Raw genomic sequence first — 24,030 nt, 5'->3', positions numbered from 1 at the left:
TGGTGTGTATGCTTATGGCTAATTCACAGCCGAGCATTTTTGGTGTTTCAGTTAGTGTGCTGTGTCCCTAAAGTTGCCCTCTATGAAAATGGTTATTTAAAAAAAAAAAATTGGATTATTCAATCAGTTAACTGTGTGTGTTTTTATTTTTCAAACTAAATGACCTTTTCAATTTTTGGAAATTCAAAACAGATTTTAACAACTTGCTGAAGGATTTGTGAACTACAGTAAGGGATGTTTCATTTTATGCGATGGCAATAAACGTTATAGCATTTCAACCATGCTGTATTTAATATGTTTTTCAAATGTCAGTTAAGTACCACACATGGTCTGAATGTTGGCTTTATTTATTCACTTTATTTTATATTTAATGCAATGGATAGAAATGTATTTAGGTAATAGGCTATTAGTAAATTCACAAAATGACATTAAAATGTCTACAATATTGAGCATAAAAGAAACTCCAATATGAATATTTGAACAAACAATGAAAGAATATGTTGAATGTCTAAAGTAAAAGCTTTTAAAAGCCATCTACATTTTTTCCCTGCTCATTAAATGTTTCTTGGTGTTTTTCTCTGGCTTAAATAAAATAATAAAACATTTTGGAGCGAATATACACGTAATTAGTCCAAAACTGGAGGCCAGAATGGCAAATATTTCCACAGCCACAGTAAATTTCCCAGGAGAGCTGACATATGCTGGGATAAATGTGATCCAGACTGCACAGAATATCAACATGCTGAATGTGATAAGCTTGGCTTCATTAAAGTTATTAGGTAGTTTCCGAGCTAGGACAGCTAACACAAAGCAAAAGACAGCCAGTAAGCCTATATACCCAAGTACAGCCCAGAACCCCAAAGCTGATCCTAATGCACACTCCAGGATGATTCTCTCCTTGTATGTCGTGAGGTTTTTCATCGGAAAGGGGGGACTAAGAACTAACCAAATAGTACATATCAAAACTTGAATAAACGTAAAAGACACTACAGTCAATCTTTGCTGTGAAGGCCCAAACCATTTCATCAAATTACTACCTGGTAGTGTAGCTCTGAAGGCCGTCAGAACTACTATAGTTTTTCCAAGAACACAAGACATGCAGAGGACGAATGTGATCCCAAACGCTGTGTGGCGCAGCATGCAGGACCACTCCGAGGGTGCTCCAATGAACGTTAATGAACATAAGAAACATAGAGACAGGGAGAAGAGCAGCAAGAAGCTCAGCTCAGAGTTGTTGGCCCTGACAATTGGTGAGCTCCTGTGACGATAGAACACAGCCGCTGTTATAATGGTGAGACAGGCACCACCGATTGAAAAAGCAGCCAAGACGATTCCAAGGGGCTCGTTGAAGGAAAGAAACTCTACAGGTTTGAGAAGACACGTATCTCTCTCTGCATTAGGCCAGAATTCCTTGGGGCAAGGGAAACAATCAAAGGAATCTGAAAAAAAGAAAAGAGCTTTAAGCAGTTGGAATTTATATTTTATGTTGTAAACATACATTAGAAAAACAAATACCTGTAGCATTGCTAATCTCTCCCTCGGGACACGGTGTACAGTCATAACAGCAGATGGGTTTTCCTTTCTGAAGCACTTTACGAGTTCCTGAAGGACAGCTGTCAGTGCACACTGACACAGGCACCTGTCACATACAAATTAACTCACATGTAGACAGGTGTGCTCTGAAGCTATAACTATAAAAGGATCGATTCATGTTTTTTTCAACACAATGTTTTTCTTTGTGTCTTTTACATTTGTCTTTTGTTAAAAAAAAAAAAAAAGTAAGTAGGCTAAACATGTATTTTAAACAATAAAACGTAAATTTCATGTTAAAAATACTCTCTCATTATTCGTAACATTGGAATTCTAAAGAGGTACCGAGGTATGAGACATCATACCCTTTTATATGATATGAAAATGTAGTATGTTAAACTATTGCTTTGGGGCCCCTCACCTGTGTGCCACCCTCCATCCAGGTGAGGTTCCTGTTGATAAGGAACTCCTGGCCCACCGGCAGTGATGAATCGTATTGCCCCACAGTCACCAACTCAATGCTGCCCCTCTCATTTCTTTGCCAGTTTACCAGCTCATATGTGGCCACAGGATCCCCGTTGGCATCAAATGACACATCATAACCATTTTGGGAAAAATGTACCTTTTTCAGCTGATTAAGAACCTAGGGATGAAGTAAAGGAAGACAGTGAAGGGGATAAAGAGATCATTTAAAATAAAAAGAGCATTCATTTGATAGTATAGACGTGCAGCTTAAAAGAACATCATTATTTTTACTGACCTCTTTGGCCTCTAGCTTAGTGAATTTATCACACTGTGTAGTAGAATCAGTTTTCTGACACACTGCGTTATGAATGGCATGCGCTATTGCATAGACAGCCTTGTACGCCATGTTAGTGATTCGAAGTTGAGATGTGTCAGTGTATGAGCTCTGGAGCGTCTTTATATCTTCAGTTCCATCACACACACTCCTGTCCGTGGCTTCACCTAAAAACACACAGACAGAGGGAGGTGTTTTTAGCCATGATGATTACATTCATTCATTCTTATGTGTGTATTGTGTTATTTAACCTGCCCAACAAGTATTGCAGGATTTACATCACATTTCAAATCACTGTTTTGCGGACATGTCTATCTGTTTTTCACGTTATTAGTTTATTTTAGCAGCTCACACAAATCAGTCATCAGACAAATACTTACAATTGAATTAGGCAAAATATGTATTCCTTTTATTTAAAACTGACTTGCCCTGTCAAAATGATGCATGATGGACACTAGAACCAGCAGTACAGGATAATCAGAGACCCTTATCACACTAGAAATACACTTTCTGTCCTCTGCTGTCTGGTAGACGGTAACACACTAACAGGCCTACACAGCTTGATTTAACACACAATAAGACTGCTGAACTCTTGAAGTCAGGACTTTGATACTCTCCCTCTATATTTAAATACTTGTACTTTAACTCACCTATGTATGTACATATACCGTGTATATATTACTTCTCATAAAGCATACATTTACTACATTCCTTTTTACAGTTCATCTTCTTTATTTTACAATGACTGTAACCTGTCAACAAATATATTCCGCAATTTATATATTTTTTGCATAATTTTAACTCTGCACTATATGTTTTAGATAAGCATATTTTTTCAGCATTTATTTGATCACCATTTTTGAAGGGAGACTTTCCCTAAATTGTTGTGCATTGAGGAATAAATTGCTTTCAACTAAAAAAATAAACAGTCACAGAATCACTGCATAATAGCTTAAGTAGAATAATGTATGTTGTTTACAATATATTAGACAGCATTGTTAATAAACATGACTTGAACATCACAATGTGAGATCAATCACTGAGATGCACCTTATGTCCGTCTCATGTATGTCATTACAAATATTAGATTTCCCTTTCAGTCAAAATCTGGGGTTTGGTCTTTAATAGTTTGATACATTCAGGGAGGTTCACTTTTAGACAGAAAATAAAAAATAATAATACAATCAAGACACTATTGTGAGTGTCATGTATGTTTAATATTGGCACAACTTTCTCACTTTTTACCAGCCTGCAGTTGAATGCTTCCTCCCAGAACATGGTGAGCAATGGGGAGTCAGCCACTTTAGAGGGAGACAGATCCAGCAAGAAGTCCCTCAGACCTGGGATGATGGATTTTTCAATGCCAAATCCGATGGCTCCAGAACAGAAGCTGAACCTCAGCATGTCTCGGTCGGTTACCCAGGACTCACTACCTATCCACTGGCGAGGTGGGGAAGGCTTGATTGACAGCTCCTCCAGCAGAATTCTCATATCTCCAGGGGAAATAAATGCCACAACAACCTTAGCCGTTGACCTGTAGGGACATTCAATGACATATACAAATAATAGTTATAATATAAGACTAATATTGTCTTTTATAACAATATAAGTCATAAGTATGAAGAAAAACAAAACATGAGAGATGATAAACAGATAAATTGGGACATTTCCTGTTGTAATAAAAACATGTTCCATCACTTAACCCTTGTGTTGTGTTCGAAAGCTGTTACCGTTTATGGTGTTCGCGGGTAAAATTTGACCCATGATTTATCTCAGTCCAAAACACTCAAAAAAATGAATCTTAATTGGGCCAAATTTGACCCCGAATCACCCAAAACAATTCTGCTGGGTCTTCCTGGACCTGAATACCAAATTATACACTTTTTTTTTAGAGACCTTCAGACTTGGCTACAATTGTCAAAGTCAGGTTTGTAGTGTTTATATAGCTATTGTGGAGGATATCATGAAGCCTTGTTCCGATACAAAAAACTAGAGGGTAGTTATTATATCATTTTAACTTGAAACGGGTCACGGGAGACCCGAACACAACATAAGGGTTAAAGAACTTGTTTTGGTTTTCTGTGCAGAAGGTCAGTGTCAGCACAGTGAACCAAATCAGTGATATAGAAACCTGCGGATAACGTCAGCTACTCTCTGGATCCGGCTACGTGGGTGGGTCCGAAAGAAAGACTCTGAGTATTCCACACAGATCCCCTCTTTACGTGCTGCATGCAGGAAAGATGCCATGCCATTGTTGCCATAGTCCGAATCCGACCGGACAGCACCTATCCAAGTCCAGCCAAAGTGTTTTACCAGCTTGGCCAGCGCGTCAGCCTGGAATTGATCACTCGGGATTGTTCTGAAGAAACTCGGGTACTGCTGCTTATCAGACAGGCATGCACACGTGGCAAAGTGGCTCACCTAAAGAAAACAACAGTTATTTAACGGGACAGAGGCAAAACAAGTAATGGACTCAAACACAGTTTGCAATCAATTCTTAATATTTACTTGGGGTATGTTGAAGGGCCCAATGATGCGCGACACACTGATGGAAGGCGTGGACCCAGACTCCCCAACGACAGCCATCACCATACCAGACTGCAAACATTTGTCGCCGGTGTTAAACACCGGGTCCAGTCCCCCAGAAAGCTGGAATGCAACATGCACCGCCACGGACACCGAGGCACATGAGTCATAGATCTCATAACCAAGCTTGATCCCCGGAAGCAGCTCCGTGCTGTTGTTAATCTGCTCGATGGCGAAGACCATTGCACGTGAGAAGCGCAGTTCACGGGGGTTGATGCTGCACACAGAGATCGGTGTTAATGTTCAACCTTAAAGATTTGAAAATAATACGTGATAGACTACAAGATGAATGAAATTATATGGCCTGGATAATAACCAATAGCATCTCTGTAGGCTTTATGGGAATTGCATCTGTCAAAAACCCAAACACTTTATATTATTATATATCCAATATTCACAATAACTTTGATGAATTGATTCAATGGTCCAATAAATCACAATTTTCACATTTCTCCATTCAAAACATTGTTAGTATACATCAGTTAAACTATTACCTTTTATGAAATAGAAAAAATAAATCCACATTATGTAAAAAACTTAAAGATTTATAAATGATTATTATTTGTTAAGTTTGTACATACAACACAGTACATTGCAACACAAATTCACAATATACACATCAATATACTGTATATGCCCACAGTCTAGCCACAATCTCCCTGTACTAACCTCCCTGCACAGCTTAGTGGCTCGGGCATGGTGGTGTAGTTATGCTTCGCAGTGTGCATGTTGGAGTGTATGGAGAAAACACCCCCAATGACATAGTCACCGTCCATAGAGAATGCAGGTTGACGAGTGGTACCTTGTAGCTTACATGTCACAGATGAAGCATTAGTGCTAAGCACAGCAGCAGTCCTATCCCCTGTAAGCCCAGCCGCTTGTTTCACACCATCCCCAAAAATATTCAAAACAAGAACTGACTTCAGCTCACACAAAGCTATAGACAGTATCAGACCAAGAAGAGACATCTCCATCATCACCTGTCGTCAAGTGGACAAACTGTACTGTGTGTTCTCACTGGTTTATAACGTTTTTCAGGCGCTTCCCTCCTTCTACCATACGTCACTTTGCTATTAAAGAGAGAGCATGCCCATGCCCAGCGCTGACAAGATGTATTTATTTTATTTTATATGTAACTTTTCATCAAATAATCATCATTGAGAAAGTCATGCTGTTTGGATGGATGCCCAAATACCCTAATCTAAAGCCATCACAGCAGAACTTGCCCTGACAAGCCAGACATGTCCTTAACCCTTCTCTTGCGTTAGGTCATATGCTATTTTCGGTCAAAATTGACTGGTGTGTTTTGCACAGTGATATCTCTGGAACCCCTTATCCAATTTTGATGGTTGACATCTCATTTGAACAGTCAAAGCAAGTAAAATTAAGGGATGACAGACAGAATGACACCAGGGGTGAATTTCATATTATTTTTGGAAGTAGGTTCAAAGATAGTGCTTATTTTACATTGCTGTATATTATAAAATGCTTGCCATGTAGGCTGTCTTTACTGGAGATGGAAATGATTTAGTTGGTGTTATAGCTGAGATTCTTCCCGTTCCAATGATGTATGGGTTGTATTGATTTGATACAAGCAAGCCAGTGTTTCATGTCATGGTCCGGACCCACCGGTGGGCCCATCAAGTTCAAAGTTCAGCATTCACTGTGATGAATATAAAATAAGACACTGATACTGTTTTCTTCAATGAATATTTATTGAAAGAGAAATATACCATAACAGAACATGTGTGTGTGTGTGTGTGTGTGTGTGTGTGTGTGTGTGTGTGTGTGTGTGTGTGTGTGTGTGTGTGTGTGTGTGTGTGTGTGTGTATTCACATGTGTTCATGTGTGTTCACGTGTGTTCACGCACATAGTTGGCAATGCAAAATTGTGGAATGTCACCTCAGGCTCCTCTCCCTCAGGGGCCTCTATCTAAGGCTCCTCTCCCTCAGGGGCCTCTGTATCAGGGGCCTCTCCCTCAGGTGCCTCTTCCTGGTCTGTTGTAGGCTCATAGTCTGGATCGCTGTTGTCTTCCATTTCTGAGACATCTTCCTCTATCTCCTCTTCATCTGGTTCAATCTCCTCTTCATCTGGTTCAAAAATGTGTCCAGAGCCGCTCGTACAGAAAATCGCCTAATCGGTTGCCTTCTCATTGTGTCAATGAGTCAAATGTGTGCAAGGCACAAATATAACTGCTTGAGAGACAGTAAGGGAGGTGCATTTAGCGCGAGAAAGAGAGAGGTTTGTGTTTCTCGAGGGGCACAGAGCTCACACCTGTGAGAAGGTATGATACATTGTATCATACAGCACGAGAAAGGGAGAGGTTCCCGTAATGTGTGTGTGTGTGTGTGTGTGTGTGTGTGTGTGTGTGTGTGTGTGTGTGTGTGTGTGTGTGTGTGTGTGTGTGTGTGTGTGTGTGTGCATATAGATGTTTTCCATCTGCAGGATGAACATAATACACTCATTCATTTTTCTATGGCTGTTAAATCTGACTGAAAACGTCAAGGGTGTTTCACTGTTGACTAAATCACTCAAAATTCAATGCAAGTGGTGATCATCAAGTGTATTTGTTCAGAGGCCTAGTGTGGAGGATAACATAAGGTATTGAGGCAATTGGATGAAAAACACAATATTTATGATTAAAATAAAAGTCATTCAGTCACTTTTGACCCGAAACGCAAGAGAAGGGTTAAATGGCCAATATACTGTACATGTTTTATGTTTTTCTAGGATCAGTATATTATTTTTAGAAAAGGAGGTGGGTGGATGATTAGAAATAATCTTGTTTTGCTCATTGTTCCCCATCTTTTTAAGCTTTATGGTTTTGTTTTTTTTAAAGCAAACATCTTGGCTGAGATTCTTGTGACCATTGATTAGTGGTTTCAGAACAATGCTATTTGTTGTGCTGTGCAGATCCTCTGAACCAGTGAAGGCTTTTCAGCTGCACCTTTATAGTTTTCATAAGTTGCCTCTTTAACAGAGGTTGTTTTACCTAAAACAGGCCTGAACAAGGACAAATCATTGTTTTTAGAGTCTGATTTGTAACCAAAAGCATCAACATGGGGCTGTATAAGATATCATCAGTATCCTCAAACTTACCCACTAGGTGTGAGCCAGGGTTTGCTGAGGGAACAGCCCTCCAATCACAATATCCCTTCCCGACTGCAGGGCCAAAGGCTCACTGACCGCCAGTTTCACACACTGAGGTAAGATAGATGCAACACCTCTCACTTGATCTACAGTATTCCCAAACTACTTTGTTTCTCTGTTACACTGTTACAGTTCTTCTTTCAACACACCTCTCTCTAAACATAGTTCTTTACTTCCCATCACACTTTTGGGAACATTCAAAACAACTGGAAAAACCAGGCTAAATAAGGAACAAATAAGCAGCCAGGCAGGACTTCCGGCAAGGACAAATTGTAGTGTACATACTACGATACGAAAATACTTTATTTGTCAGAACAAGTCTGAAATTTGACTTGCGTCACAGCAGCTCCATGTCCAACATCAACAGACAAGTATCCAGACACAATACATGAAACACAAACAACAAACATTTAACATGACAGCACAATCAGTGAGAGAAAACATGCTCAAAGTGCCTTCAGCGTGCATTTGATCTGGGATTTAGCTCTGTATTTACTGTGAGGATTGATTGATGCACAAAGGAGTGCTTCAGTCTGACTTTATTGAAACGTGGGACCCTGTATCTCCGATTAGATGGCAGCAGTTCATATTCACTGTTCAGAACATGGTTTGGGTCAGAGAAGATGTTGTTGGACAGCCTCACTAGGTTGTTATGATAGGCTGAGTCATAGAGCCTCTGACAGGGTTGACCAACAATCTTTGAGCAGATTTTTAACAGGTGGAGCAGTTTTGATTTTAAAGCTGCTGACAAACATTTGTACCAGGTAGTATTGCAGTACTGCAGAATAGACAAGATCACAGATGTAAAGAACAGAATAATTTCTCTGCTCGCCCCAAAAGACCTAAGACGACTGACCCCATAAAGGCCCATGAATATTTGGTTTAACCAATCACAACGACAAACAATTGTATAGGTGAAGTCTACGGACGGCTCGTGTGAAATGTGTTTTGACTATTAATAATGTGAATAATCAAACACAGTCTCAATCCCTGAACTTCCAGGAGCGACGCTTGGTCAGGGTCCTATGGCGTGCAGTTGTGACACGCCGAGTCTCCTTCAGCTTCATAAACGGACGCAAAAAGCTTTCAACTGATTGCAATGTATTCCCATCGGCGGCGGTATTTGACGCTCAGGGAAGCACCGCATCGGTCCATGTCGGCGGCATTTAAAGGAACTCGGGCGGACGGCCCGGGGGCAAGGCAGAGTCCAAGGTGGGGGACTCGGGCGGACGGCTCGGGGGCAAGGCAGAGTCCAAGGTGGGGCGAAGGCCACAGCGGGCGAAATCAGGGGGCCGAGCATGAGGGCGAAGGCAGCGGCTCTCAGGGGGCCGGGCTCGAGGGCAAAGACCGTGGCTCTCAGGGGGGCGGGCTCGAGGGCGAAGACCAGACAGCTCCGGAGGCCGGGCAGGACCCGGTGTCGGCTGAACAGGAACCAGAGCCAGTGGGACAGGCTTTGGCAGGATCCCCCATGTAAGAGGACCAGGAGTTGGCAGGACCCCCGGCGAGACAAGTGATGGCGGGGTCTCCAACGGAACAGGACAAGGGGTTGGCAGGACCCCCGGAAGAAGAGTTGATTGCGGGACCCCCAGAGGAACAGGACATAGGATTGGCAGGACCCCCGGCAGGAGAGCAGTCGGCAGGACCTCCAACAGGACAGGACACAGGGTTGGCAGGACCCCCAGCGGAACCTCCAACGACACAGGACATAGGGCTGGCAGGACCCCCGGCAGGAGAGTAGTCGGCGGGACCTCCAACGGGAAAGGACAAAGGGTTGGCAGGACCCCCAGCGGAGCCTCCAACGCCACAGGACATAGGGCTGGCAGGACCCCTGGCAGAAGAGTAGTCGGCGGGACCCCCAACGGGACAGGACACAGGGTTGGCAGGACCCCCGGCAGGAGAGCAGTTGGCGGGACCCCCAACGGGAAAGGACATGGTGCTGGGAGGAAATCCGGCGGAGCAGTAGTCGGCGGGACCCCCAACCATACTGGACGCGAAGTTGGCAGGACCCTCAGCGGAACAGGACATGTCGGCAGGACCCCCGGCGGAACAGGTGACGGAGGGACCTTCAACAGGACACGGGGAGCTGGAGTGGGTCGGAACACCGACAGAACCCAAGGGACTGGAGTGGGCCGGAAAGCCGGAACGTGAGACAGAATCAACGCTGCTGGGGCCGGTACTGGAGTCGGAACTGGAGCTGGAACCATGGTTGCTGGGGCCGGAACTGGGGCCGGAACCATAGCTGCTGGGGCCAGAACTGGGGCTCGAACCATGGCTGCAGGGGCCAGAACTGGGGCTGAAACCATGGCTGTGTGGGCCAGAACTGGGGCCGGAACCATGGCTCTTGGGGCTCGGGCTGCTAGCCTGGAATCACACACTGAGAGGAAGTCCAAAATCCAACCAGATAAGAATTTAACCAAACCTGGTCTCTCCATTGCCATCTGGACGCTCCCCTCCACTTATCCGAGCAGAAAAATTAAATAAATCCTGCTCAAAAGGATCTGCTGGGCCCATATTTGGTGAGTTCCTTCTGTCAGGGTTGAGCGAAGCAGGCAGGGCCCAAACGCGGATTTCACAGAAAAAACACCTTTAATCCAAGGTCAAAATGGAAACAAAACAGAACTCTTCCCCGTGAACACAGTCAAGATCCACAAGAAACTTACAAAGACTAACAGAAAACACAGAACCTAAATGCTCACAGGAGTAATCAAACAAACAAGAGACAGGTGAGGAGGGAGGAGAAAACAGGGGCACCAGGTGAACACAATCGGGTAATCAGGTAGGAAAAACAGACAGAAAGCAACAGGCAAGACAGGAGGTGAACACTTTTGAAAATAAAACAGGAAACCAAAGACAGAAAAAGCCATAACGGTCATATTTCTCTTTTTGACTATAATACTGATGAACGTTAAAAAAACAAAGCACTTTGGCAACTTACCACATACGTTTTAAAATGCTTAATATGCACCGTAACTTTCATGATATAATTTCTCCATCATAATCGTTTGTGTCCGTGAACGGACGACTGTTGTGTGACGTCAAATGCTGCGGCTGCAAGGCATTGTGGGGCAGCATTTTCTCCTCTCCTTTCGGTTAGGGAGGTCCAGTGGTTCCTAAGCTAAAGGAGGTTATAAAGGAAGTTTAACCTCCTTTCCTATCATTCTAGAGAATTCGAACGGCACTTATCATGGCTGCCACTTAGGGACTTCCGGGTCATTTCACTCGGTTAGGGAAGGTTCCTAAGCTAATGGACTATTCGACTGCAGCCCAGGCCTCAGAATAGACCGGAAACTATTCTTTTACCATTCTGTTTTAATTTCACAATAACGTTATTAGTAATATATATTTTTTGTATTATTGTTTTTTATTAGCTACTATAGTACAGCAGCAAGTCCTCAAAAAAGGCTTTAGTTTTCCAGATACCCCTACCCGAGGTAGAACAAATGACAACAATGATTTTTCTTATCTTTAGGGTCTCCCATTAATGAAATTGATTGTTGTCAAATTTTATTTTGGGGGAAAAAATGTTTTTGGGGTTGTTCTTTAGAACTACCCCAATCCCTGAAAAAAAGCCAAATTAGACCAGGCCGAATGTGGGAAAGGTGACAAAAAAGCCAATAACTTCCGAATGACAACTCTTTTCCTCTTCAGATTTGCTGAGGTATGAACCAGGTGGCTGTCCTACATCAACAAAGAGTCAGACAATTATTTAACTAAACAAATACTGAATTATAGTCCTGTAAACTTAGCTTTAGTTTAGACGGAAATTGTACTTTTTGGTGATAGGAACATAGGACTCAATCACTTTTCTCTCATCTATCAAAAAAACAGAAATCCCTAAAATATATACCATTACTGAATTGTCTAGGGTGCTATTGAACACTAACCAGTAGTTGTATGGAAATATCTGGTACAGTTCTATTGCAAATGAGATTTCTTTAGACATAGGCCTACCTCTTCTCTGAGACAGTCAAATTCCGAATGGGGGATAAGTGGCATAATAGCCTATAAGTTAAGAATGCTCACTCTGATGGTCATTACATTTGGAGAGGGAAATACCAGGTGGCTGAACTACATCACCAAATAGTCAGAATAAGAGTAACCCAATACAATAAAGTGTATTAGTTCTAAATTGCAAGCCTCTAAAATATAGGTGTAAATAGTACAGGTTTTATTGAAACTGGAACCTTAATTCAAAGTACAGTATACAATTCATCAAATAATTCAGTGAGAGGTCAAGTATATAGATACTAGAATATAATGTTAAATGTCAGGTTCCTCAGAAACGTTAGGGGACACATGTTGACATTCTGCACAGCAGGTGCAGAACCCCGTACAGGGAAGGCCAACAGAGAGGCACTGGCACTTTCCACTCTCTCCATACTTTGCATATTTGCAATACAAGCGAGTAATGTCTCTCACTTCTGTAGGAGATGGGGGTTTTGTAAATAGCACTGGTTTAATGACCCCATCTCTGACAATCCACCCCTTGCCAACAGGACTCCATAACAAGTGTTTGGGTTCGGGCTGTGACACCATCGCTGTCTGAAACATTGCTCTTTGTTGAAATGCATCCTCTGTTGGCGGCAGATTTTCCGAGGCTGCATCTGTTGTTGATGCAACTATGAACCTCAGTTCATCCAAGTTTGTGCGCATCAGTCCAATTTCCTTTTTTCCATATAGCAGAAGCGCCAATTCTCTTGCGACTGGCAAAGACTCTTCCAAGCTGGCAGAGAGTGCAAAATGGGCCAGATCTTTGAGCTCGCTGAAATGGGTCTTGAGTTTGGTGAATGCTGTTGTCTTTCCTATTCTGTACAAACTACTTGTTGTGCCACAGCCAGTGAGTGCATGACATGCTGGTAGACAGTTAGACATGTAGTTGCCGCCCAGCTTCAGGACCATCTCCACCTAAAAGGCCTCTTTGAGAAATTCCAGTCCGGTTTCCGTTCCGCCCACAGCACTGAAACAGCTCTGGTCAGGGTCACAAATGACCTGCTGATGCTGATTGTCTTTCCTATTCTGTACAAACTACTTGTTGTGCCACAGCCAGTGAGTGTACGACATGCTGGTAGACAGTTAGACATGTATTTTCCAATTTTCTCACATATGATGTTGATGGGGACATATCTCTCTCTCATTCCATGGCCTGCATGCATGTACACTAGAGATGAACCAAATGTGTATTTGCTTGCATAATATATGAGCAGTACTTCCACACATGTGTCATCAGACCTCACAATGATGTGGGAATATGACTCTGCAAGATGTATGGCATGGAGCACCATCCTTGTGTCTGTCTCCTCCTGATCACTGTACTGTTGATGTCAAACTGCTGACTCCTGCTGTGCAGATGCTCTTCACCTCCTCCCCTTCGTCAAATCCTGAGTGTAGTCTCTGTGGGGCAGCATTGACAATGTAGTTTCTCAGAAACATGCAGAGTGCAGTCTTGTTTCCACTACTCCTCAAGTACTTCCTGTAGTTTGAGACATTTGTTTTGCTTTAGGTTATAACACTTGTGTTATTCTTCAGAGATGGGTCCTCATTACAGATCTGCCTTTTGCCTAAACATTTGTTTTTAGGCCTTTCTTAAAGGCTTCAGTGGTCTGTGGAGTCCTCAGGTGGTCTGGGAGGGAATTCCACAGGTGAGGAGCAGCTGCACAGAAAGCCCGATCTCCCATTGTGCGGAGTTTGGTTCTCGGGGGGGGGTGAAGCAGATTGTTTGTTGTGGAACGGAGGTTGCGTGTGGAGGTTTGTGATGTGAGTAGTTATTTTAGGTATGATGGAGCATTCCCGTGGATGCACTGATGGGTGAGCAGTGAGATCTTGTATTCAATCCTGAATGAGACAGGAAGCCGGTGGAGGGAATGAACAACGGGTGTGATGTGGTTGTACTTTCTCACCCTCATCAGGATCCTAGCGGCACTGTTCTGTAAGTATTGGAGCTTCTACCGCTAGGAGTCCCGATGAGGAGAGCGTTACAATAGTCAAGCCTTGATGAAACGAAGGCATGGACCAGTTGTTCAGCATCTGACAGGAGTTTTGCAATGTTCCTGAGGTGGGAGTAGGAGGTTTTGCACAGGTGTTTGATGTGGCTGTCAAAGGTCAGATGTCGGTCAAATCTTACACCCAGGTTGGTAACTGCTGTGGAGAGGGGCATGTTTTGGCCAGAAAAGGTGATGTGGGTTATGGGGGATGGCTGGACCTGGTTTGGTGTGCAAACTAAAATAGCCTCTGTTTTGGAGCTATTTAGCTGCAGGAAGTTTTGCTGCATCCAAGCCTTTATCTCCTCAAGGCAGGTGTTAAAGGATGTTGATGGGAACGGTGATGATGATGGTGACAGTGAGGATGCATGTAGGATAGGGTCTGTCTTTATATATAGCTAAGTGTCATCAGCGTAGCAATGGAATGATATTCCATGCTTGCTGATGACACGGCCAAGGGGCAGAGTGTAATGGGTGAACAGAGTGGGCCCGAGGAACGACCCTTGAGGGGCACCACGGGTGACAGGGTGTGTCTGGGACCTCGCACCTCCCAAGGAGACGTACTCTGTTCTTCCAGACAGGTAGGACTGGAGCCAGCTCAGGGCGGAGTCAGAGAGTTTGATGGTGTGTTTGAGGCTCTGAAGGAGGATGTTATGGTCGACAGTGTTGAATGCTGCAGTCAGATCCAGTAGGATGAGGAGAGATGGGGAACCAGTGTCAGCCGCCATCAGCAGGTCGTTTGTGACCCTGACCAGAGCTGTTTCAGTGCTGTGGGCGGAACGCAAACCGGACTGGAATTTCTCAAAGAGGCCGTTTAGTTGGAGATGGTCCTGAAGCTGGGCGGCAACTACAATGATATCTACCAGCATGTCATGCACTCACTGGCTGTGGCACAACAAGTAGTTTGTACAGAATAGGAAAGACAACAGCATTCACCAAACTCAAGACCCATCTCAGCGAGCTCAAAGATCTGGCCCATTTTGCACTCTCTGCCAGCTTGGAAGAGTCTTTGCCAGTCACAAGAGAATTGGCGCTTCTGCTATATGGAAAAAAGGAAATTGGACTGATGCGCACAAACTTGGATGAACTGAGGTTCATAGTTGCATCAACAACAGATGCAGCCTCGGAAAATCTGCCGCCAACAGAGGATGCATTTCAACAACATGTACAAAGAGCAATGTTTCAGACAGCGATGGTGTCACAGCCCGAATCCAAACCCTTGTTATGGAGTCCTGTTGACAAGGGGTGGATTGTCGGAGATGGGGCCATTCAACCAGGGGACACATTGACAGAATATCAAAATGTTTCCCCTAACGTTTCTGAGGAACCTGACATTTAACATTATATTCTAGTATCTATATACTTGACCTCTCACTGAATTATTTGATGAATTGTATACTGTACTTTGAATTAAGGTTCCAGTTTCAATAAAACCTGTACTATTTACACATATGTTTTAGAGGCTTGCAATTTAGAACTAATACACTTTATTGTATTGGGTTACTCTTATTCTGACTATTTGGTGATGTAGTTCAGCCACCTGGTATTTCCCTCTCCAAATATAATGACCATCAGAGTGAGCATTCTTAACTTATAGGCTATTATGCCACTTATCCCCCATTCGGAATTTGACTGTATCAGAGTAGAGGTAGGCCTATGTCAAAATAAATCTAATTTGCAATAGGACTGTACCAGATATTTCCATACAACTACTGGTTAGTGTTCAATAGCACCCTAGACAATTCAGTAATGGTATATATTTTAGGGATTTCTGTTTTTCTGTTAAATGAGAGAAAAGTGATGGAGTCCTATGTTCCTATCACCAAAAAGTACAATTTCCGTCTAAACTAAAGCTAAGTTTACAGGACTATAATTCAGTATTTTTTTTGTTAAATATTTGTCTGACTATTTGGTGATGTAGGACATCCACCTGGTTCATACCTCAGCAAATCTGAAGAGGAAAAGAGTGATCATTCTCAAGTTATGGCCTTTCATGTCACCTTTCCCATATTCGGCCTGGTCTAATTTGGCTTTTTTTCAGGGATTGGGGTAGTTCTAAAGAACAACCCCAAAAACATTTTTTCCCCCAAAATAAAATTTGACAACAATCAATTTCATTAATGGGAGACCCTAAAGATAAGAAAAATCATTGTTGTCATTTGTTCTACCTCGAGTAGGGGTATCTCAAAATCTGAGGGCCCTTCCTGCTGGACTATAGACCACTGGGTCATGTTAAGAACATATTTTCTGTGATGCTGAAGGTTTTTTCAAACGCTTTTGTGTTACAAATATCAAAACAATAACAAAATATATCCGTCGTAAACTAAACCGGAAACAGCAGTACATTTTATTTTGTTAACAATGTAAACTTGACAGCTTTTTAACCCAAACCACCTACTGGTTAAAGCAAGTTATTACACATTTAGAGTAATTGCAATGTAGGTAGATTGTGTTGCTTTTTAATGACTGTTTAAAATGCCTTTTTCTTAATGCCTTTCATTTTTGTAAAGCACTTTTGAATGTGGTTTATTTTATTAAAACATTTCAATATTAACAGTACATACAAAATAGGAGGAAAGTAGAAGGTCAATGATAGTAATATAGAATAGAAAATATCAAGAAGATACTGTAAATTATATCTAGAATAAAGCAGTTTAGTACCGGATGTACAAATATATTAATAGGAGGATGTGCAGAACAGACAAACTAATTAGGCTTTATTTAAATATTAAATAATACTTTAGGTTAAGGTCTTCTTTTAAATACATGTAAGCAAAAAGCTTTGGGGGTATCTGATAAATATTAAGCCTGACAAAGTACTTAACGTTTCATATATTGCATGGTTTGTTTTGGGACTTGACAATCAACTTTCCTACAATGTTAACTATGTTGAAGCACTTATTTTAACCGATATTACACATAGTATTATACTCTTATAAGATGTATGTAGATAGAATAATAAATATGCAGAATATGACAGTTTAATGGTGGAAGTACACACATATTGATAGATGTCTTTTTGAGGAACCTAGGACCCGAGTTTGTCATCCTTGCATAACTACACCGTAGTTGTGTATATGATATGTCAATAAACCTTTGGAAATCTTGAAAGGGATGTGCAAAATAGCCATTATATACAGTTTTTGATGAACGATTAGAAAATAACGAGTAATGAATATGCTTTATAGGGATCTGCAGATACATTTTTTGTCTTCTCAAGCACCAACTATCAAATATCTCGCCTGATTGTTTGCACTCAACAATCACCTTTACTGAATTTTACACAGGTGTAACTAAAGTCTGATTTAAGGGTTGTTTATATGTCACATCATTAATTCAAATATGTAAAGCAACTAAAATAAATGTAGTGGAGTAATAATACCAGGTTAACCTTAAAGAAAGCAGCCATCACCCCAGCCACAAACTGTTCTGTCTGCTGCCGACTGGCAGCATCACATTGCCTTTAAATGCCGCCGACATGGACCGATGCGGTCCTTCCCTGAGCGTCAAATACCGCCGCCGATGGGAATACATTGCAATCAGTTGAAAGCTCTTTGCGTCCGTTTATGAAGCTGAAGGAGACTCGGTGCGTCACAACTGCACGCCATAGGACCCTGACCAAGCGTCGCTCCTGGACGTTCAGGGAGTGAGACTGTGTTGGATTAATTATTAAATTAATTTCAAACAATAGTATTCAAAGATTTTTAAGTGTCTATTACTAAGACTGGAACAATTCCAGGTTACTTTTGAGAATATACATTAAAGGATGATAAAAAAATATACTTAATGAAATTTCATTTGAACAATTGCATTTTATTTTTGATTGTTGCGTTTTAAGACACAGATGATTCAGAAACATCAGATGTATTTTAGACCAAACAAACCCAGACCCAACACTTGCTGGTAGCTATATCATATTGTAAAGGTAATGTTCATGTTATAATGGTGTGTATGCTTATGGCTGATTCACAGCTGAAGATTGTATGTGTTTCAGTTGGTGTTCTGTGTCCCAAAAGATGCAATCTATGAAAATGGTTATATTTTAAATATAATAATAAGAATATAAAAAAAAAAGGATTTGTGGACTATGGGATGTTATATTTTCCTGTTTGGCAATAATGTTATAGCAATTCAGCCAGCTTTTCTTACGATTATGCAGTATTTAATATTTTTTGGGAAATGTTTATCAAGTACCAAACACGGTCTGAATGTTGACTTTATTTATTCACTTTATTTGATATTTTCAGTAATTGATAAAAATGTATTGTAAAATAGGGTATTATTAGTAAATTCACAATTCAATTACAATGAGTAAAATATTGAGCATAAAAGAAACTCCAATATGAATATTTAAATCAACAAAGAAAAGCATATTTGAATGTGCACAGTATATAGGCTTTATAAAGCCATCTATATTTTTTACAAACCCCTGCCCATTAAATGTTTCTTGGTGTTTTTCTCTGGCTTAAACAAAATAATAAAACATTTTGGAGCGAATATACACGTAATTAGTCCAAAACTGGAGGCCAGAATGGCAAATATCTCCACAGCCACAGTAAATTTCCCAGGAGAGCTGACATATGCTGGGATAAATGTGATCCAGACTGCACAGAATATCAACATGCTGAATGTGATAAGCTTGGCTTCATTAAAGTTATTAGGTAGTTTCCGAGCTAGGACAGCTAACACAAAGCAAAAGACAGCCAGTAAGCCTATATACCCAAGTACAGCCCAGAACCCCAAAGCTGATCCTAATGCACACTCCAGGATGATTCTCTCCTTGTATGTCGTGAGGTTTTTCATCGGAAAGGGGGGACTAAGAACTAACCAAATAGTACATATCAAAACTTGAATAAACGTGAAAGACACTACAGTCAATCTTTGCTGTGAAGGCCCAAACCATTTCATCAAATTACTACCTGGTAGTGTAGCTCTGAAGGCCGTCAGAACTACAATAGTTTTTCCAAGAACACAAGACATGCAGAGGACGAATGTGATCCCAAACGCTGTGTGGCGCAGCATGCAGGACCACTCCGAGGGTGCTCCAATGAACGTTAATGAACATAAGAAACATAGAGTCAGGGAGAAGAGCAGCAAGAAGCTCAGCTCAGAGTTGTTGGCCCTGACAATTGGTGAGCTCCTGTGACGATAGAACACAGCCGCTGTTATAATGGTGAGACAGGCACCACCGATTGAAAAAGCAGCCAAGACGATTCCAAGGGGCTCGTTGAAGGAAAGAAACTCTACAGGTTTGGGAAGACACGTATCTCTCTCTGCATTAGGCCAGAATTCCTTGGGGCAAGGGAAACAATCAAAGGAATCTGAAAAAAAGAAAAGAGCTTTAAGCAGTTAGAATTAATATTTTATGTTGTAAACATACATTAGAAAAACAAATACCTGTAGCATTGCTTATCTCTCCCTCGGGACACGGTGTACAGTCATAACAGCAGATGGGTTTTCCTTTCTGAAGCACTTTACGAGTTCCTGAAGGACAGCTGTCAGTGCACACTGACACAGGCACCTGTCATATACAAATTAACTCACATGTAGACAGGTGTGCTCTGAAGCTAAAATATAAAAGGATAGATTCATGTTTTTTTCTTCTTTGTGTCTTTTACATTTCTGTTTTGGAATTCATCTATTTTAAGTAAGTAAACGTGATGATATGAAAATGTAGCATGTTAAACTATTGCTTTGGGGCCCCTCACCTGTGTTCCACCCTCCACCCAGGTGAAGTTCCTGTTGATAAGGAACTCCTGGCCCACCGGCAGTGATGAATCGTATCGCCCCACAGTCACCAACTCAATGCTGCCACTCTCATTTCTTTGCCAGTTTACCAGCTCATATGTGGCCACAGGATCCCCGTTGGCATCAAATGACACATCATAACCATTTTGGGAAAAATTCACTTTTTTCAGCTGATTAAGAACCTGGGGATGAATTAAAGGAAGATAGTGAAGGGGATAAAGAGATCAATTAAAATAAAATGAGCATTCATTTGATAACATAGACATGCAGCTTAAAAGAACATCATTATTTTACTGACCTCTTTGGCCTCTAGCTTAGTGAACTTATCACACTGTGTAGTAGAATCTGTTTTGTGACACACTGCGTTATGAATGGCATGCGCTATTGCATAGACAGCCTTGTACGCCATGTTAGTGACTCGAAGTTGAGATGTGTCAGTGTATGAGCTCTGGAGCGTCTTTATATCTTCAGTTCCATCACACACACTCCTGTCTGTGGCTTCACCTAAAAATACAGAGACAGAGGGAGGTGTTTTTAGCCATGATGATTACATTCATTCATTCTTATGTGTGTATTGTGTTATTTAACCTGCCCAACAAGCATTACAGGATTTACATCACGTTTCAAATCACTGTCTTGCGGACATGTTTATCTGTTTTTTACGTTATTAGTTTATTTTAGCAGCTCATATTTACACAAATTAGTCATCAGACAAATACTTATTGTATAAGGCAAAATATGTTTTCCTTTTATTGAATACTGACTTGCCCTGTTATAATGATGCATGATGGACACTAGAACCATTAGTACAGGATCATCAGAGACCCTTATCACACTAGAAATAAACGTTTTGCCCTCTGCCGTCTGGTGGACGGTAACACACTAACAGGCCAACACAGCTTGATTCAACTCGCAATAAGACTGCTGAACTCTTGAAGTCAGGACTTTGATACTGTCCCTCTACATTTAAATACTTGTACTTTAAATCACCAACATTATGTATGTACACATACCGTTTGTAAGTCGCTTTGGATAAAAGCGTCTAACAAGTAACATGTAATGTAATACAGTGTATTACTTCTCATAAAGCATATATTTACTACATTCCTTTTTAAAATGATCTTCTTTATTTTACAATGACTAACCTGTCAACAAATATATTCCACAATTTATGTATATATATTTTGTACATATATTTCAACTCTGCACTATATGTTTTGGATAACCATATCCTAGAGCGTGATTTTTTTTCAGTATTTATTTTATGACCATTTTTGAAGGGAGACTTTCCCTAAATTGTTGTGCATTGAGGAATAAATAGCTTTCAACAAAAAAAATAAACAGTCTGGAATCAATGCATAATAGCCTAAGTAGAATAATGTACATGTATGTTATTTACAATATATTAGACAGCATTGTAAATAAACATGACCTGAACATCACATTGTGAGATAAATCACCGAGATGCACCTTATGTCCGCCTCATGTATTTCATTACAAATATTAGATATCCCTTTCAGTCAAAATATGGGGTTTGGTCTTTAACAGGCTGATCAATTCAGGGAAAATAAACAGAAAATAAAAAAACTAACACAATCAAGACACTACCGTGAGTATCATGTATGTTTAAAATTGGCACAACTTTCTCACTTTTTACCAGCCTGCAGTTAAATGCTTCCTCCCAGAACATGGTAAGCAATGGGGAGTCAGCCACTTTAGACAGAGAGAGATCCAGCAGGAAGTCCCTCAGACCTGGGATGACAGATTTTTCAATGCCAAATCCGATGGCTCCAGCACAGAAGCTGAACCTCAGCATGTCTGGGTCGGTTACCCAGGCCTCGCTACCTATCCACTGGCGAGGTGGAGAAGGTTTGCGTGACAGTTCCTCCAGCAAAATCTTCATATCAGCAGTGGAAATAAATGCCACAACAACCTTAGCCGTTGACCTGGAGGGACATTCAATGAGATATACAAATAATAGTTATAATATAAGACTAATATTGTCTTTTATAAAATATTGTCTTAAGTATGAAGAAAAACAAAACATGAGAGATGATAAACAGATATATTGGCACATTTCCTGTTGTAATAAAAACATGTTCCATCACTTTTAGAACTTGTTTTGGTTTTTCTGTGCAGAAGGTCAGTGTCAGCACAGGGAACTAAAGGAGAATCAGTGATATAGAAACCTGCGGATAACGTCAGCTACTCTCTGGATCCGGCTACGTGGGTGGGTCCGATAGAAAGACTCTGAGTATTCCACACAGATCCCCTCTTTACGTGCTGCATGCAGGAAAGACGCCATGCCATTGTTGCCATAGTCAGAATCCGCCCGGACAGCACCTATCCAAGTCCAGCCAAAGTGCTTTACCAGCTTGGCCAGCGCGTCAGCCTGGAATTGATCACTCGGGATTGTTCTGAAGAAACTCGGGTACTGCTGCTTGTCAGACAGGCATGCACACGTGGCAAAGTAGCTCACCTAAAGAAAACAACAGTTATTTAACGGGACAGAGGCAAAACAAGTAATGGACTCAAACACAGTTTGCAATCAATTCTTAATATTTACTTGAGGTATGTTGAAGGGCCCGATGATGTGCGACATACTGATGGAACGCGTGGACCCAGACGCTCCAACGATGCCCATCACCATACCAGACTTCGAGCATTTGTCGCTGGTGTTAAACACCGGGTCCAGTCCCCCTGAAAGCTGAAATGCAACATTCACCGCCACGGACACCGAGGAACATGAGTCATAGATCTCATAACCAAGCTTGATGCCCGGAAGCAGCTCCGTGCTGTTGTTAATCTGCTCGATGGCGAAGACCATTGCACGTGAGAAGCGCAGTCCACGGGTGTTGATGCTGCACACAGAGATCGGTGTTAATGTGAAAACTTTAAGATTTAAAAATAATACGTGATAGACTACAAGATGAATGAAATTCAAAGATATGGTCTGGATAATAACGAATAGCATCTCTGTAGGCTTTATGGGAATTTCATCTGTCAAAAACCCAAACAGTTTTTTATATATCCCATATTCACAATAACTTTGAGGAATTGATGCAATGGTCCAATAAATCATCAGTTTCACATATCTCCATTCAACAAATGGTTAAGTATGTATACATCAGTTAAACTATTGCCTTTTATGAAATGGAAAAAATAAATCCACATTATGTAAGAAACTAAAAGATTTATAAATGATTATTATTTTTACAGTACATTGCAACACAAATTCACAATATACACATCAATATACTGTATATGCCCACATTCTAGCCAAAATCTCCCTGTACTAACCTCCTGCACAGCTTAGTGGCTCGGGCATGGTGGTGTAGTTATGCTTCACTGTGTGCATGTAATAGTGAAAGGAGAAAACACCCCCAATAACATAGTCACCGTCCATAGAGAATGCAGGTTGACGAGTGGTACCTTGTAGCTTACATGTCACAGATGAAGCATTAGTGCTAAGCACAGCAGCAGTCCTATCACCTGTAAGCCCAGCCGCTTGTTTCACACCATCCCCAAAACTATTCAGAACAAGAACTGACTTCAGCTCACACAAAGCTATAAACAGTATCAGACCAATAAGAGACATCTCCATCATCAACTGTCACCAAGTGGGCAAACTGTACTGTGTGTTCTCACTGGTTTATAATGTTTTTCAGACACTTCCCTCCTTCTACCATACGTCACTTTGCTATTAGAGAGAGAGCATGCCCATGCCCAGCGCTGACAAGATGTATTTCTTTTATTTTATATTTTATATGTACATTTTCTTCAAATAATCATCATTGAGAAAGTCATGCTGTTTGGATGGATGCCCAAATATCCTAATCTAAAGCCATCACAGCAGAACTTCCCCTGACAAGCCAGACATGTCCTTAAATGGCCAATGTACTGTACATGTTTTATGTTTTTCTAGGATCAGTATATGATTTTCAGCAAGAGCCACAAAATGCAGAGGGAACAGCCCTCCAATCACAACATCCCCTCCCGACTGCAGGGCCAAAGTCTCACTGTCCGCCAGTTTCACACACTGAGGTAAGATAGATGCAACACCTCTCACTTGATCTACAGTATTCCCAAACTCCTTTGTTTCTCTGTTACACTGTTACAGTCTCTTCTTCTTTCAACAAACCTCTCTCTTAATATAGTTCTTTACTTCCCATCACACTTTTGGGAACATTCAAAACAACTGGAAAAACCAGGCTAAATAAGGAACAAATAAGCAGCCAG

General features: G+C 41.3%; 2 protein-coding genes across 2 annotated transcripts; both read right to left on the bottom strand.

The window, feature by feature from the left end:
- Window positions 1–534: 534 nt before the first annotated feature.
- Window positions 535–5,116, bottom strand: LOC307034912 (extracellular calcium-sensing receptor-like; the record flags this gene model as incomplete). The annotated part of the gene is made up of 7 exons (XM_079673836.1): window positions 4,838–5,116; window positions 4,461–4,750; window positions 3,568–3,863; window positions 2,291–2,496; window positions 1,952–2,173; window positions 1,516–1,639; window positions 535–1,439 (listed from the first exon to the last, which is right to left on the bottom strand). The coding sequence occupies exons 1-7, from the start codon at window positions 5,096–5,098 to the stop codon at window positions 535–537; spliced, it is 2,304 nt and encodes a 767-aa protein (XP_079529962.1). The 5' UTR covers window positions 5,099–5,116.
- Window positions 5,117–14,441: 9,325 nt separating this feature from the next.
- Window positions 14,442–22,730, bottom strand: LOC307034911 (extracellular calcium-sensing receptor-like; the record flags this gene model as incomplete). The annotated part of the gene is made up of 8 exons (XM_079673835.1): window positions 22,358–22,730; window positions 21,981–22,270; window positions 21,442–21,737; window positions 20,090–20,295; window positions 19,752–19,973; window positions 19,441–19,564; window positions 18,467–19,364; window positions 14,442–14,811 (listed from the first exon to the last, which is right to left on the bottom strand). The coding sequence occupies exons 1-8, from the start codon at window positions 22,616–22,618 to the stop codon at window positions 14,442–14,444; spliced, it is 2,667 nt and encodes an 888-aa protein (XP_079529961.1). The 5' UTR covers window positions 22,619–22,730.
- Between the last annotated feature and the right edge of the window lie 1,300 nt (window positions 22,731–24,030).

Source organism: Notothenia rossii (genome assembly GCF_949606895.1).
Source record: "Notothenia rossii genome assembly, chromosome: 4".
NCBI lineage: Eukaryota > Metazoa > Chordata > Actinopteri > Perciformes > Nototheniidae > Notothenia > Notothenia rossii.
This window is presented reverse-complemented; position numbering and strand designations above follow the sequence as displayed.